The sequence below is a fragment of the Eulemur rufifrons genome, chromosome 7 (assembly GCF_041146395.1).
Source record: "Eulemur rufifrons isolate Redbay chromosome 7, OSU_ERuf_1, whole genome shotgun sequence".
Lineage (NCBI taxonomy): Eukaryota > Metazoa > Chordata > Mammalia > Primates > Lemuridae > Eulemur > Eulemur rufifrons.
This window is the reverse complement of record NC_090989.1, coordinates 73,612,353-73,627,020: the sequence shown is the minus strand read 5'-3', so window position 1 is coordinate 73,627,020 and position 14,668 is coordinate 73,612,353. Positions and strand designations below refer to the sequence as shown.

General features: G+C 35.8%; 1 protein-coding gene across 3 annotated transcripts in view; it reads left to right on the top strand.

Moving 5' to 3' along the window:
• The window catches only part of IL1RAP (interleukin 1 receptor accessory protein), a 95,402-nt gene extending 81,567 nt beyond the window's left edge, over positions 1 to 13,835 (top strand). The window contains exons 9-11 of one of the 3 annotated variants that reach the window (XM_069472781.1): positions 1,682 to 1,831; positions 3,137 to 3,280; positions 13,117 to 13,835. In XM_069472781.1, coding sequence (XP_069328882.1) covers positions 1,682 to 1,831; positions 3,137 to 3,280; positions 13,117 to 13,835 — 1,013 coding nt within the window. Of the gene's footprint in view, positions 1 to 1,681; positions 1,832 to 3,136; positions 3,281 to 5,793; positions 8,970 to 13,116 lie in introns of those variants that run through there. The other 2 variants (XM_069472783.1, XM_069472782.1) reach the window with 2 other exon arrangements.
• Positions 13,836 to 14,668: the final 833 nt, after the last annotated feature.

Here is a 14,668-nt window from a genome sequence, read left to right as displayed (position 1 = left end):
CAATAACTCCCGGTGTTCACAGAAGGCTTCCCTCACCACCACATCTAAGATACCTTCCCTGCCCTAGCTTCCATCACCTCTACCTCATTACCCTGGTTTATTTCCTTTATAGCACTGATCACTATTTAAAATTAACTGGCTTATTTATTTCATTATTTATTTACTGCATTAGAATATTACTAATATCTCCAAAAGGAGAGAGACCCTTTCTGTCTTACCTGCCATTGTATTTGCAAAAGCTTTTAACAAATGGTAGATGTCAATAAATAATTATCAGTTTAAATAATACATAATATAAGCCACTCCTGCTTCAGATCCGATAAATACACTGTTCCTCCTTCAAACTCTTAAGCTTCATTATTATAAGCTAGTAAACCAACCAAAGAAGGTTGCTAATATATAGTATAGTACTAGGTTTCTTTTAAATATCACAGAAGTGTAAAGTGCTATATCTGAAAGTATTCATTGAGACACTAGGTGTTGTAGGGGTAGGGTGGATGAAAAAGACATAATCTCTACCTGGAAGAGTATAAATATATAGTTTAGTGGGAGTGGAAGTAGAGAAGCAGATCTCTAGACAAATTATAATATAATAAAAATATTGTATTAAGATAAGAAATAAAAGAAAGAGTGAGAATGTCTAACAGGTAGATCTCAGGCTACAAGAAGGCTTTTATTCCACAAAAGCTTAAGCAAAATAATGATATTTGAACATGGACTTGAAAACTAAAAACAAGAAAGGACTTCCAGCCAGAAGTCACAGCATGAGCAAAAGGCATGACATTAAATGTTCTTCAAGTTTTTGAGGAAAGGGCAATGGTAAATGAGACAGGGAGGTGGTTAGTGATTTGGTTGTGACAGACTTGTTTACAGAGCTAATGAGTTAATATTTGTTTTTTTATGCAATTGAGAATTACCTCCTTATATTTCTTATTTTTCCGAAGAAACTAATAAGCTGCCTATAATATAAACAATTAACAGATAAAGTAGAAATCTGCCCGAATCTAGATGTTGGCAGGTCAATCTTTGGAATGTGTACACTAGAACCGTGGACAGGGGAGATACTTCCAAGCCAAGCATACTGAGCATTTGGTGGATGCCTTCTGTTTCTGCCCAATGAAAACATGGCTTTTGAGACCTATTTCCAAATATAAAGGAAAGGAAATTAAATTCCTTTGACCTTGGACAAGAGAATGAAACTAAAACTAATGGAAATAAGTTAAGATTTTTACACAAATCAGCTGTACCAACAATTAAAATTCTACCAATATCCCGGGCTTCTCCAGGTAGTGGTGAGGACTCCATCCCAAGGTATAGACGGAGGATGGAATGACACTTTTCCAAAATACTTTTGATAAGATTCAGGTATCAAATTTTGACTTGAATTAGATGACCTTCTAAGTCCTTTCCAAATTAAGGTTCTGTTTAAATTTGTATATCATCAAAAATTATTAAAATAAAAAACACCTTCTATGCCAGGTACTGGAACTGAAAGGATAAATATGATATAGTCTAGTATTTAAAAAATAATGCTGAAACTCTACAATGTTATCTCTGCTTGTTCACACATGTAAGGCAAGTGCATAGCTAAGCTTCTGGGCTTATGCAGCTATTTGCAGGATGATAGGTCACTGTGTTCACCGCACAGAAATCAATTCTGTTTCTTTGTTGTTCACTCCAGAGGTAGCTCCAAGATACACAGTGGAACTGGCATGTGGTTTTGGAGCCACAGTCCTGCTAGTGGTGATTCTCATTGTTGTTTACCATGTTTATTGGCTGGAGATGGTCCTATTTTACCGGGCTCATTTTGGAACAGACGAAACCATTTTGGGTAAGTAACAGAAGTTTAATGTAAACCTCTTCTACTGTCATCTTTAGAAAACATGTTGGGGAAAAACGGAAAAGGAAAGAAAATATGGTGACTTGATAAGACCCAGATTAACTGGGAGATTTAAGCAGATTACCTTTTATTTCAGCCCTTACCATTAAAAACCTGTCCAATGTGTATTATTCTCCTTTGTTGGATTAATATGTCATTTTTTTATAAATTAGCACTGTCTAGGTAGAATTATATTTCAAACTACTTATTTAACTTAAAAATTTCTAGTGGCCACATTAAGAAAAGTAACAAGAAATAAGTAAAAATAATTATTCAACTAAAAATATTCATAATACTATCATTTTAGCATGTAATTAATATTAAAAAGTTATTGAGATATTTTACAGTGTTTTTTGTTTTTGTACTAAAAATCTTCAAATTCAGAGTGTATTGTATTTTACCATTGCAGCACATGTCAACTCAGACCAGCTGCGATTCAAGAGTTCAATAGACACATGTGGTTTGCAGCTGCTGTATACAGGTCCACACTCTTTGTACTTAAAGAGTGATCCAGCAGCATCAGCAACACCTGGCAGCTTATCAGAAGGCGACTCCTAGACCTAACCCCTACTGACTCTGAATCTACATTTAAACATTTCCAAGTGATTCATGTGCACATTAAACATTAAGAAATAATGCTCTAGTACAAATTTGCCTGGTAAAAAGAACAGAACATTTAAACATACAAATTATTAGGTCCGCCCCCCAAAGATTCTGATTCAGAAGGTTTGTGAAGAGACACAGAATCTGTATTTTTAATGAGATGTGACTTTTATAATTAGGCAACTTTGGGAAAGATTGGTTCATTGAATCTAAGTATATTTTTAGTTATAGTTCCTTTCAGGTATAAATAATTCAGGCAGTTTCACAAAGTTTTGCTGAATTTATATTCTAATATATTAGTGAGTGATATACTAGGACAGGAAGTTGAAATCTTATGCATGGTATTAATTGCCAGCACCTATGATTTACATCGTGGTTCTGTTAACTCAGAATTGAATGGGCCAAACCTCACTCTTTCTCCACTGCAAAGATTCAACTCAGTGAGATAAGAGTAGAAGACATATCAGATAAAATTCAAAATCACACCTTCAAATAATCATTTTGCCTGGAGACCTGTTACAAGAAAAAAAATCACACTGGAATCTGTCTGTCACATAATGAAATATCTAATATGCAGAAGTTTGATTTAAGAAACAATGTAATACTATTGAGAAACTTTCATAATTTATATTGGATCTGTGTTCCTTTTGCTAGATGGGAAGGAGTATGATGTTTATGTGTCCTATGCAAGGAATGCTGAGGAAGAGGAATTTGTATTACTGACCCTCCGTGGAGTTCTGGAGAATGAATTTGGTTACAAGCTGTGCATCTTTGACCGAGACAGTCTGCCTGGGGGAAGTAGGTATTTCAGATGAGTACAAATGATGCTACCATAAAAGGCAAATGGGGCCACTGGGTTTGAGTCATGTTTAAGAATCATGGCACAGCCCTATATTGGCATCCTGGGATATTTAATGCCCAATTCTTTGACAAAGTAGAGACTTCTCTAGGAATGAAACTGCATTATAGGATGCATATTTTGCAATTTATTTTATGGTATCAAAATATTTGCCCTTGTAATCTTTAAGAGCTCAGTGTCAGAAAACTGTGGATGCACCATGGATTACACTTCTATTAAAGTGACACAGCTTTAAACATCAGGTTTGCTCACATTAAGATTTTTATGAGGTTTAGGTCGATCTGCATTGGTTTACCTAGAATTTCTTTTTTATAAGAATGAGTATTAAAAAAAACTTTTTTCTTTTACAAAGGCTGAGGTTTATTCAGTTTTACTAAAACTGAGTTGTAGAAGAGAGTATATAGAATTTGTCCTTATATTACTCACTGATAATAATTAGAATATATCCCTTTGGCATTTTCTCACTTCCTTTTTCTCACTTTTATTTTTAAGCAAAATAGCACAACACAAATCCCCCCCTTTTGGGTCTGTTTCTTCCTTTCTATTAGCTTATACATTTGAGATTTATTTTAAGATTTTACAAAAGCCAAGTTAGAAAAAGAAAAGCTTGAATTGCTGAATGTGTTAAAATAAAAGTAAATCTCTTCTGTCCACACAGTGCCACTAAATAATGCTCCATTTGAGTCTTTTTTAATAAACACATAAGTAACATTCCTTAACCCACTGTTAAACTTCATACTGTTGAAATGTACATAATATCTGTAATACTAAGCATGACAACCTAATTTTCTTCCTCTAAAATCCTATTGACATTGATAATTTAATGTTTTTTTAAAACTGTTACATGGATAATTGAGACACAGAATAGTCTTAAAATTTTATTTTCATTTTAAGTTTAGCTGGATCAGTTATTTTATGTTCCCAGTCGTCACCCAAAAGCCCATCATGCTTGTGTTCTACAGAAGATATCTCCTTCAGTATAACTTTGCCATGAAATGAGGACTTAATTCTATGGTTAAAGGTTAAATTCCACCCATTTTGATACTCAGTCCGCCAAATCATTTATTCATTCATACAGCCATTCTATAAATACTTATCTACTGTGTGAAAAGTTACATAAAGATATACAGTATATAACTGGGTAAGACCCTCCAATAGGAGTTGATAGTTCTTTGAAGAATTCCAGCTCTACATAATCATTCTTGCATCTTACTTTTGATGGTTGGTCCTTGCATTCTTTTGTATTCTCCCTGCTGCTCTTAACCAATCCTCTGATTCTGGGTCTCTTTCCATGCTTACATATGGTCAGCCTCAAGTGCCATTGCTTAGAGTAGACAAATAATTATTACAGGATTCTTCTCCAGGCTGCACTTAATTGCAAGTCTTTCCTTACAACTTTTGGACCTGTGAAGATTAAGGCTCAAAATGACTGCTTAGGGGAGTATAGCAAGCCATGATATAGGTTTCCACAACACTAGTACATTACCTGGAGTTGACAATTATCTGAACCCCTGGTAAAGAATTATACAGTCCTCGGTAAGCAACGGTGAGGAGATAGATTGGTCCCAAGAATTTAGTGACAAGAACTAATCAGAACCCTTGATAGAAAAATAAAATTACATTGCATTTCCATTTTCCCTGCTTTTTCTTTTTCTTTTTTTACATGAAGCAGGCATTTGCCTGTTAGTGAAAGCAGACACATCATCCAGCAGCTGCCGAAACACATGGCTCCATGGTAATGGTAGGACTTTAAGGAGAAAGATCCAGGGACTAATTTAGGCTCCAGAGGAGACAGAAGTAGGAAGCCAAGCTGAGAATGTATTGCCAGCCAAAATGCCATTCAATTGGCTAGATTTTTTTTAAGGTCCTCTTCCAACCACTTAGTGATACCAGTCTGAGTCATGTAGATATCCAACAATAGAGAGGGACTTTCAAAAAATGAAGGTTCCTACTCTTGTCCTGTGTCAACAAAAAGTAAAATTCTGTGATTTTGATTTTATAATACATATCTTTTTGAATGCTCATTGTTGCTAGAGAGTTTATACATGGGTATCTTCTAGGAGAAAGGGCTCAAGAGCTGATTTGGCAAGACCTTAGCATGCCACACAGTTTGAAGAAACTTATTTCAATACAATACATCTGTTCTTCATGTCTCAAATAATGCTTTTGAAGACCAAAGTCACAGCCATACACTACTTTTTGGCTTCACACCTGTTTGGAATTCTTCTTAGGGTGGAATATGTATATATAGTTTTCATTTTCCCCGAGGACAGTGGTGTTTAATGAATGAGAGTGCTTAGGTCTGAGGATTAAGTTGTTCAAAGTTGCTGGTAAAAAGTTTCACCTCGATTCTTAGTCTGTTACCCTAAGTTCCCTACATTTGCTCCTCAAATGCCATGCTTTTGGGGACATTTTGGCCAACACTAATCCCCATGGTTGTTTTCTTTCCCAGTTGTCACAGATGAGACCTTGAGCTTCATTCAGAAAAGCAGACGCCTCCTGGTTGTCCTAAGCCCCAACTACGTGCTCCAGGGAACCCAGGCCCTCCTGGAGCTCAAGGCTGGCCTAGAAAATATGGCCTCTCGGGGCAACATCAACGTCATTTTAGTACAGTACAAAGCTGTGAAGGAGACGAAGGTGAAAGAGCTGAAGCGGGCTAAGACGGTGCTCACGGTCATTAAATGGAAAGGGGAAAAATCCAAGTATCCACAGGGCAGGTTCTGGAAGCAGCTGCAGGTGGCCATGCCAGTGAAGAAAAGTCCCAGGCGGTCTAGCAGTGACGAGCAGGGTCTCTCCTATTCATCCTTGAAAAACGTATGAAAGGGACAATGAAATGGGTAAAAAGACCAAGGGGTACTTCAGGAAGGGTCTTCTCATTCTTCTTTCCCAGTTTCTGGTTTCATAGGCAGAAACTAATTGTCTAAGCCTCCCCATAAGGATAAATCCAGAGTGACTGTACGGCTGGCTGTTCTCTTTTCTCAGCCAAGACTAACATTTAGAGTGATATTATCAACACTCGGTCACCAGACTCTGATGTCACTATGTTCTTTGCAGGCAAAGACTTGGTTGATGTGAATTGCCCCTTCTGTATCATCCGTTCCTGTTCTTATATGTCACTATTATTTTTTTTAATCTTAACATATGGAACAGCCTTTCTCATGTATTTAAAGATGCCTTCAAGATAAGTCATCTGTTGACAGAGTCATTATGAGTTTCTGAAAAGGTTTTCTTTTTCTTTTATTTTTACTCATCCATTGAAAAGATAATCAGGACCTAAATTTTAGCTGAGGAAAATGAACTCTTTTGGCCATTCAGCTGTGCAACACATCACCACAGCAAGACTGACATTCACTTAGGGTGACACAAAGCAGGAGAACTGAAAATGTTCCTCACAATTGATTTAAAGGGTTTACTTTTCTTCTACTATACCACCCTTTCCCTCCATCTCAGGTAATTGATGTCATATTTGGTAAACTTGAAAAATATAAGTTTTATTTTTACTACAGTAAATTACCGACTATCTGCAGATCGACCTACATTTTTCATTCCATCTCCGTATCTCCCATTGGCCATTTAGAGTTTGCAGGTGGCTCCATATTTGGTTCAGTCTGAGAGGAAACTTCTCCTAATGGTGCTAATAGAGAGTAAGGTAACAGCAAAATGCTTTTAGGACAATTTTTGACTTGTGAAAAGAGCACAGAACAGGATGTTTGGCAGTTTGTCTTTTAATCTTAGCCTCACTAATGTGGACTACCTGGAAAGTGATTTTTCCTTACTTGTTTATGTCTCTCCACTGTGAAGTGTGAAGGTTAGACTTAGTGACCTTGAGAGTTAGCATTAATATTCTAAGAGAATTAATTGTATTGCCTGTAATTTACTCTCTATTACAGGTACTACAGTTGCTCCAAATAAGTCAATCTGAAAAGTCACTGTCAATGAAACTTGTTTGTGTTTTGAGTAATATTTTACTGTTCTTAAGACTTGGAAAACTAAGTGCAGAGTTTACAGCATGGTAAATATCTATGTTATATGTAGATTATATATATATATGTGTATATATATCTACATACCACAAATTATGTGTATGGATTATACACACACATGTAATTAATGTGTGTATGTATCCACATGCATATGTATTATATATATGTATATATGTGTGTGTCTGTGGGGTGTGTGTGTGTGTTTATGATTTTAAAGAGCCATTGGTACAATATTACAAACTGCTGAAACTCTTGTGCAGTTTTTAAATTATGTTTTTACTGTAATGCTTTTGTGTCAGTGTTTTTTGTACATTAATATTATTTGTTAATTCACAGCTCACAGAGTAGTACTTGCCATTAGTTCTTGCTTTCCCTAAGTTAGTATAAATAACTTACTACTGCTACGGTTGATATGGGTTGCAGTGGCATCTGTTGTGCACAGAGCTTGCATGGTCACTGCTAAGCAGTAGCCTGTCACCTAGCATTAGCTGATTTACTACTACATTCCCAGCATGCACATTTAGAAACTAAACTGTGTTAATCTTGGTGCTCAAGTATCTAGACTACAGAGTGAGAAAGGAGACAGATGTACTTATACATGAGTCTGGGTATCCTATGAAACACAATAAGGAAGACTTTTCCCTGTAGTATGACTGTTGTTGATAAGCAATTCTAAAATTACCTCCTATGTTTAAGTGTCCTTCATCAGTATTAAAGTCCAAAATAAATCATTTCTTTATATAAGAGTTATTGATTATTTTAAATTGAAAAAAGGTTCACTTTTGAATTCTTGACTATGAAACTATGATATGGATTCACTTTTGAATCTAATTTTGTTTTAGCCTTATTAATGTTTTTTCTTATTACAAACCACAGTTATTCCCCCTATTAACCCTTCACTTACAAGACAGGGGAAACTTATTCCAGATAAGCTTTGAATATCAATTCTTGCGTGAGCTTTAGGTAAATAGAGAATGGTCTCATCACCAAGGGGCCATTCTCTTGCTAATGCTGCATTTCTTTTGCACTTTTGGATTCCATATTTATCCCAAATGCTGTTGGGTGCCCCTAAAAACTCCTTGATTTTTTTTCCCTATTTATATTCCTGCCTTTGGTACTGAACTTCTCCAAATGCTGTAATATAAAGCATGTCAAATCTAGGTGATATGTCTCATTGTAAGAGAACTTTGTTTTTGGAGCTATGTTCCAGAAGATGCCCAACACGGAACATTTGAGGGAGATGGGGAAATATACCTGTAATTTAGAGAGCAAGAACAAATCATGTCTCTAATTGAAAAAAAAAAAACTTAATGGTTTTATATAAATGATATCATGACCTTTTGTACCCAGGTTAACAAAGAACTATGACATATAATAGAGTGTCTAATTACAAAATCATATAAAATTTATTTCTTTTCTGTATTGTAATTTAGATGACTCCTTAGGATTCTAATAAAAGAGCACTCCATTGTGTTGGGGAACAAAAACATCACTCCATTTGTTAATTACCCATTTTCTTTCCATAGGTTTTAATGTTTTGAGATTATCTTTTTAATTTTATTCATGAACTTTTGTATTTTTCATTTTTCATTTGATTTGTAAATTTACTTGTTTTATAAATAAACCATTTATTTTCAGCTTTGAATTTTATTTTGTGCATGTGTTTTATGTCTTTACATTCACATTTGGGCATAAGAAAAGAGAACAAAAAAATTAATAATTGTTCTTATACAAAGAAATGTAGTTACATTAGTTAAGTTTCTTTCTGAGAGAAACCTGAGAAAAATGGGAACTTCATATCAAGGGCATTTTTGTTACATGTGAGTAAAAGAGTTAAGTAAAATGGATTGTTCCAGAATACTAAGACATATTTTGTGTGTGTTTTTGCGTGTATATGGAGAGAGACAGGCAGAAAGACAGACAACTAGAGGGAGAGAGAGAGGAAAGAAAATAGAGAGAAAGAGAGAGGAGGGAATAGAGAGTGGAGAGAGAGATTCTTTTAAAAGAAAAAAACACAAGCCTATTCCTTTTTGTTCAGCTTGGAACTTAGGTAGCTTACAGGAATCTCTTACCTTTTATAGGCTTTGATGCAACCCCAAGGCATTTGCTTTGGAATGAGATAAAAAATTAATGTCCTAACTTTAGTTAATGAATTATCATTTGAATCAAAGATATATTTCTCTCAAAAACTTTGAATAAATCAATGATAGATATTTGGAAATGCATTTTCTTTTTTGTTAATAATATTAAGTCCATAGTAACAGGGGTGCCTTCTTGCTTTCAAAATCCCTATATATTTATTTAGTCAAAGAATATTTATTGAGTCCCCATAACATGCTCTGAACTGGTTAGCTTAGAAAAAAATTTTTTTACTATAGAATTTTCCTCTTGCAAATCCGTCCCCAGAGGGTAGACTTAGGATCAATGGATCAAAGTCACCAAGAAACAGATTTCTACTCAATTAGGAAACAACTGTAAAGAAGAGTTTAACACAATCTATCTCTTTGGAGATAGTAGTTCCCCCATTACAAGCAGTGATTTGATGGATTCTTATTGAGATTTTTGTATATGGGATTTCTGCATTGGATAACTGGTTATTAGTCTGAAGTTGCTTCAACACTGAACACATTAAGTGACCTCCTAGATTATAGTGATGACTATTTAGAAGATTCAATATCAGAAGCTTGAATATCATGTATCTGGCTATTACTGACAGTTAAAACTCTCAAAATATTTTCTTATGTCATTTATAGATGTCATTATCATCAGATAAATTCACAGTATGGTATGAGAGATCTATTCAGTAACTGGTCCATCTTAATTCTTTGCTTCTACCCAAGCATCATAAAGTAAATTTAGCAATGGCCTAGGAAATCAAGTGTTTCAGTAGTACTATATGTCCACATCTATTTTAAGCTGAATATACAGAATTTTTTAAACCTTATTACTCTTATAAGTCCATACATTAAGGTGATGTTCTAAAGTTAGCATTAAGAACTTTTGCAGATTCAATAAACATTAGTGCATATATTATTTTACTATTGTATTTACTAAACATTGAGTAATAATTTAATCAAAGTGATTTATTCCAATGTCTCCTGTGTGCTAGACATTTACATATAAGTATCTCTAATTTGTTTAACAGCCCTACAATTTGCTGTCAACATATACATTTTAGGGAACAATGAACTAAGACTCAAAGATATTAAAATAAAACCAGAGATAAGTGGAGAGACCAAGATCCATCTTCCAGATTAGGTGCTCCCTTTTTTACTACACTTTAAGTTTTAAGAGAGAGAGAGGGAGAGAGAGACAGAGATAGAGGCTTGCTATTTTTTCATTTACCAATAACCTTGCCAAAGAAAAAAAAAATTGCAGTCCTAGTTTTCTTCTAGGTGAACTCCAGGGAAATTGTGACTTTTAAAGCCAGTAGCATCCTTGAGTATTACTGAGTTCTCAACCAGAAAACATGACTTCAAAGCTAATTTAGTACCACACATGAAAACTCATCTCATTACTATATAGCCACACCTCATTTTTGAGCTAAACAATAAATGACCTAATTTATGACTTCCTCTCCAAATAATCGTTAACATTAAAAAGAATAACTCCCATTCTCAAATATGAAGTTTTGAAATATGGAAAGTATTAAAAGAATATGCCATAAAGAATGCAGATTTCTTTAAAGTAAAGATCCTTAGGTATATCCCAAACCCTATCTGAAAAACATCTTCTACATTTATTCCTCAATGTCTAAAATTTCACTACTCATACCTATAGTTAGCATTGCACTCTTTTAAATGTAAATTCTTCACTTTCTGGATGAGATATCAAAAGTCACTGGAAATCAAGCAGGGGGGAGGGGGAAGGGGAAAAACCCACCTAACGGGTACAATGAACACTATTCAAGTGATGTGCACATTTATAGCCCTGATTCAAGCCATGTATTGAAAAAATCTGTACCCCCTTGATATACTGAAATGAAAATAAAATTAAATTTAAAAAAAAGAAAAGACCAACATACTCTAAAGATATTTTTTTAGAAGTTCTAGGACAGTGTTTGTATTTTCAACAATGATATTCCCACCGGAAAGAACATACATTTTCCTGAAGTGACTATTTTGAAGTGAAACACACCACGCATGCACACACACAATTTGCATAAATTCCCTTTGTTGATAAGTTAGCTTGTTGCCTTAAAGCTATTTTACATTTCTCATGAACCATGAGAAGCAGTAGATTTCCACCCTCATATTCTCTGATTTATGAGAGGCAGCTTTCATAAGATTCCAAGTAGGACTAGAGCAGACAGTGGAGTTACCAGAAGACACACCTGTACCACACATACACAAACACACACACACACACACGCACAGGTTTAAAAATAAGTGGAAATTTAAATTTCTCTTGATATTAAAACAAAATCGCTCTAAAGTATTTTTGCATTCCTGTTAAAACTAATAAAAAGTTCTCAAAAATTAAGCACAATTCTCTCAGGTCCTTTCAAATTCATGTTAAATCCACTGTTTGAAAAAAAATAATCTAGTAAGAAGCGCAGGTCCCTCATTCCCTGTCAAGCTCTTAATGATCGAATTTACTGCAAACTTTCAGCTTGTCTCCACAGGCTGAAAAGTCTCTTCATCACTCTTTCACCAAAGGCATAGGTGTTCAACCCATGGTCTGTCTCCAGCATGTGTTTTCAGAGTTGTCAATGGCTCTGATTTACATGTTTGGAATGATTTCCTTCAGAAGATGACATATTCTAAGCTCCTAAATTTCACAGTGAGTTAAGCACTGCATTTATTTGAAGAATTTCTCACTGGGATCTGTCCAAATCCATCTCAATAACTGTTAGAATTGAATGGTTTGTCAGAAATCTTAATTACTTGACTGATTCTTATCCATTGTCATTGTTGCCCCTTTAATCACTTTTTAGGCCAATTCTTCACACACATACACACACACACACACACACACACACAAAGAAATAAGTCGATAACAAGGTGAATAAGGTGAACTGTCTGGTATTGTGTCCAAAAATGTGAAATATCAAGGTGTATAACTGTGAGGATCTTAGGAGGTGGTAATTCCTATTGCTTTTTGCTAGTCTATGTTGGGAGTGTTATGTTCAGTCTTGTTCAGAATAACTACTCTTAGAAGATATATCTATAAACTGAATATTGTTCAGAGGAAAATGATAAAAGTGGGAGCAGACTTGAAACCATGTCATATATGGAATAAGAGAAAAATCCTGAAGTTATTTAATTCAATCCAGAGGTAAGAAGAAAACACAGTGACATAATAGTAGTTGTCAAATATTTCAAACATTTGAAGATACTAGATCTAATCCACTAGATAAAAGTTGCAAAGAAGATTTCAAAAGAAGAAATATTTTACAAACAAAGCTCAAATTATTAGTTAAATTAGTTGCTTTTAGGGTGGTTAATTTTTAGAGGGTGGTTCATTTAATTCCCCACCTGTGTGTGTGTGTGTGTGTGTGTGTGTGTGTGTGTTAAGGAAGGCTTTATGCAAGAAGGAGACTACTGAATGGGGGTTTTGCAGTAAGGAAGAGAAATTGAGCTCAACTCCCTCACCATCCTGGAAGCTAGCAAATCCTCAGGAACCATTGATAAGAATGGTGTAGATAAGATTCCTTGACTGGGTCTTTAGTACTAAGATCTTGAAATCGCAAGTGTTTATTCAGTGTCTGTCCTTTGTAGAATGGACAATGATGAACTAGTATGTATATAAATTTTCACTATACACTATCCTATCTTTCCATTTTCCTATAGATACAGTGGAAGCAGTTTTTGATTTTATTCAGAGGAGCCGAAGGATGATTGTTGTCCTGAGCCCAGACTATGTAACAGAAAAGAGCATCAGCATGCTGGAGTTTAAACTGGGTGTCATGTGCCAGAATGCTATTGCCACCAAGCTCATTGTGGTTGAGTACCGTCCCCTTGAGCATCCACACCCAGGCATCCTTCAGCTGAAGGAGTCTGTGTCTTTTGTCAGCTGGAAGGGAGAAAAGTCCAAACATCCTGGCTCCAAATTCTGGAAAGCCTTGAGGTTGGCTCTTCCCCTGAGAAGTCTGAGTGCCAGTTCTGGCTGGAATGAGAGCTGCTCTTCCCAGTCTGACATCAGTCTGGACCACGTTCAAAGGAGGAGAAGTCGTTTGAAGGACCCCCCAGAACTCCAGAGCTCAGGGAGGGCTACAGGTTCCCCTCCAGCCCCAGACACAATGTCAAAGCACCGAGGGAAGCCCTCTGCAGCCTGTCGCTGTTGTGTCACCTACTGTGAAGGAGAAAGCCACCTGAGAAGCAAGAACCGAGCAGAGATTCATAACCAGCCCCAGTGGGAGACACACCTCTGTAAGCCTGTTCCCCAAGAGCCAGAAACTCAATGGATACAGAATGGCACCAGATTGGAACCCCCTGCTCCCCAGATCTCAGCCCTTGCTCTTCACCATTTCACGGATTTATCCAATAACAATGACTTTTATATCCTATAATTCCTGTATGTGGTGGGTGGCGGCTTCTATCTCTACCAACTCTCTTTATGTCATGAACCTGTGGGAGTAACTGACATTTTTATCATCTAATGGACTATCAGATTTTTGTCCCCTTTATTGATTTTTAAAAACTATTTATTTCTAGGAGACAAAAGACCTGAAGGACCAGAATCCAGAATTATTGCCTCTAATGGCCTCAGAAGAGCACACTCTTCTTGGGCCCTAGAAGGTCAGTATATGAAAGTTGCCTAAAGTCTGATCCTCTATCTTGCCCAGTGGTTTAAAACAGCAAAGAATTTAAAAGTGTTTTCTTTGAGTTTGTTGATCAACCTCATGCTGTGAGTCGGTCAGGTATACGTGGGCTATGAAGCTCACAGGGTGAATACATCCCAAGGGAGCATCATGGGAAGGAGCTGGTTCTCGTGGAGCTGTAGGAAGGACTAAGCTCAGCAGAAAACCTACAGCCCATTCTCCCTCAAAGAACCAAACATACTCACCCAGGGATACATGGTGTTCTCTGTCTCACTGTAAACTAGTGTTCTCTAAACTGCCTAACATTGTTAGCATCAATAAAGTTATATTTTTATGTCATTTTATTTGTACTAACAAATTTTTACCTCTCTCTCTCCCTTCTATCTATATGGGTTTTCTATTCATATATAGGGAGTATTCCATTTCAAGAAATCAAGATTTGGTTTCAGTACCAGGAAAGCTGAGTTGTCTTTTTTGTTTCTTTCTGATGTGTATTAGGCGAGATCTGGAAAATGATCAAAAGAAAGTGAGAAAGTGTTTTAAATGAAATGGAAGTTTATACAAGAACCTTATATTTTTAG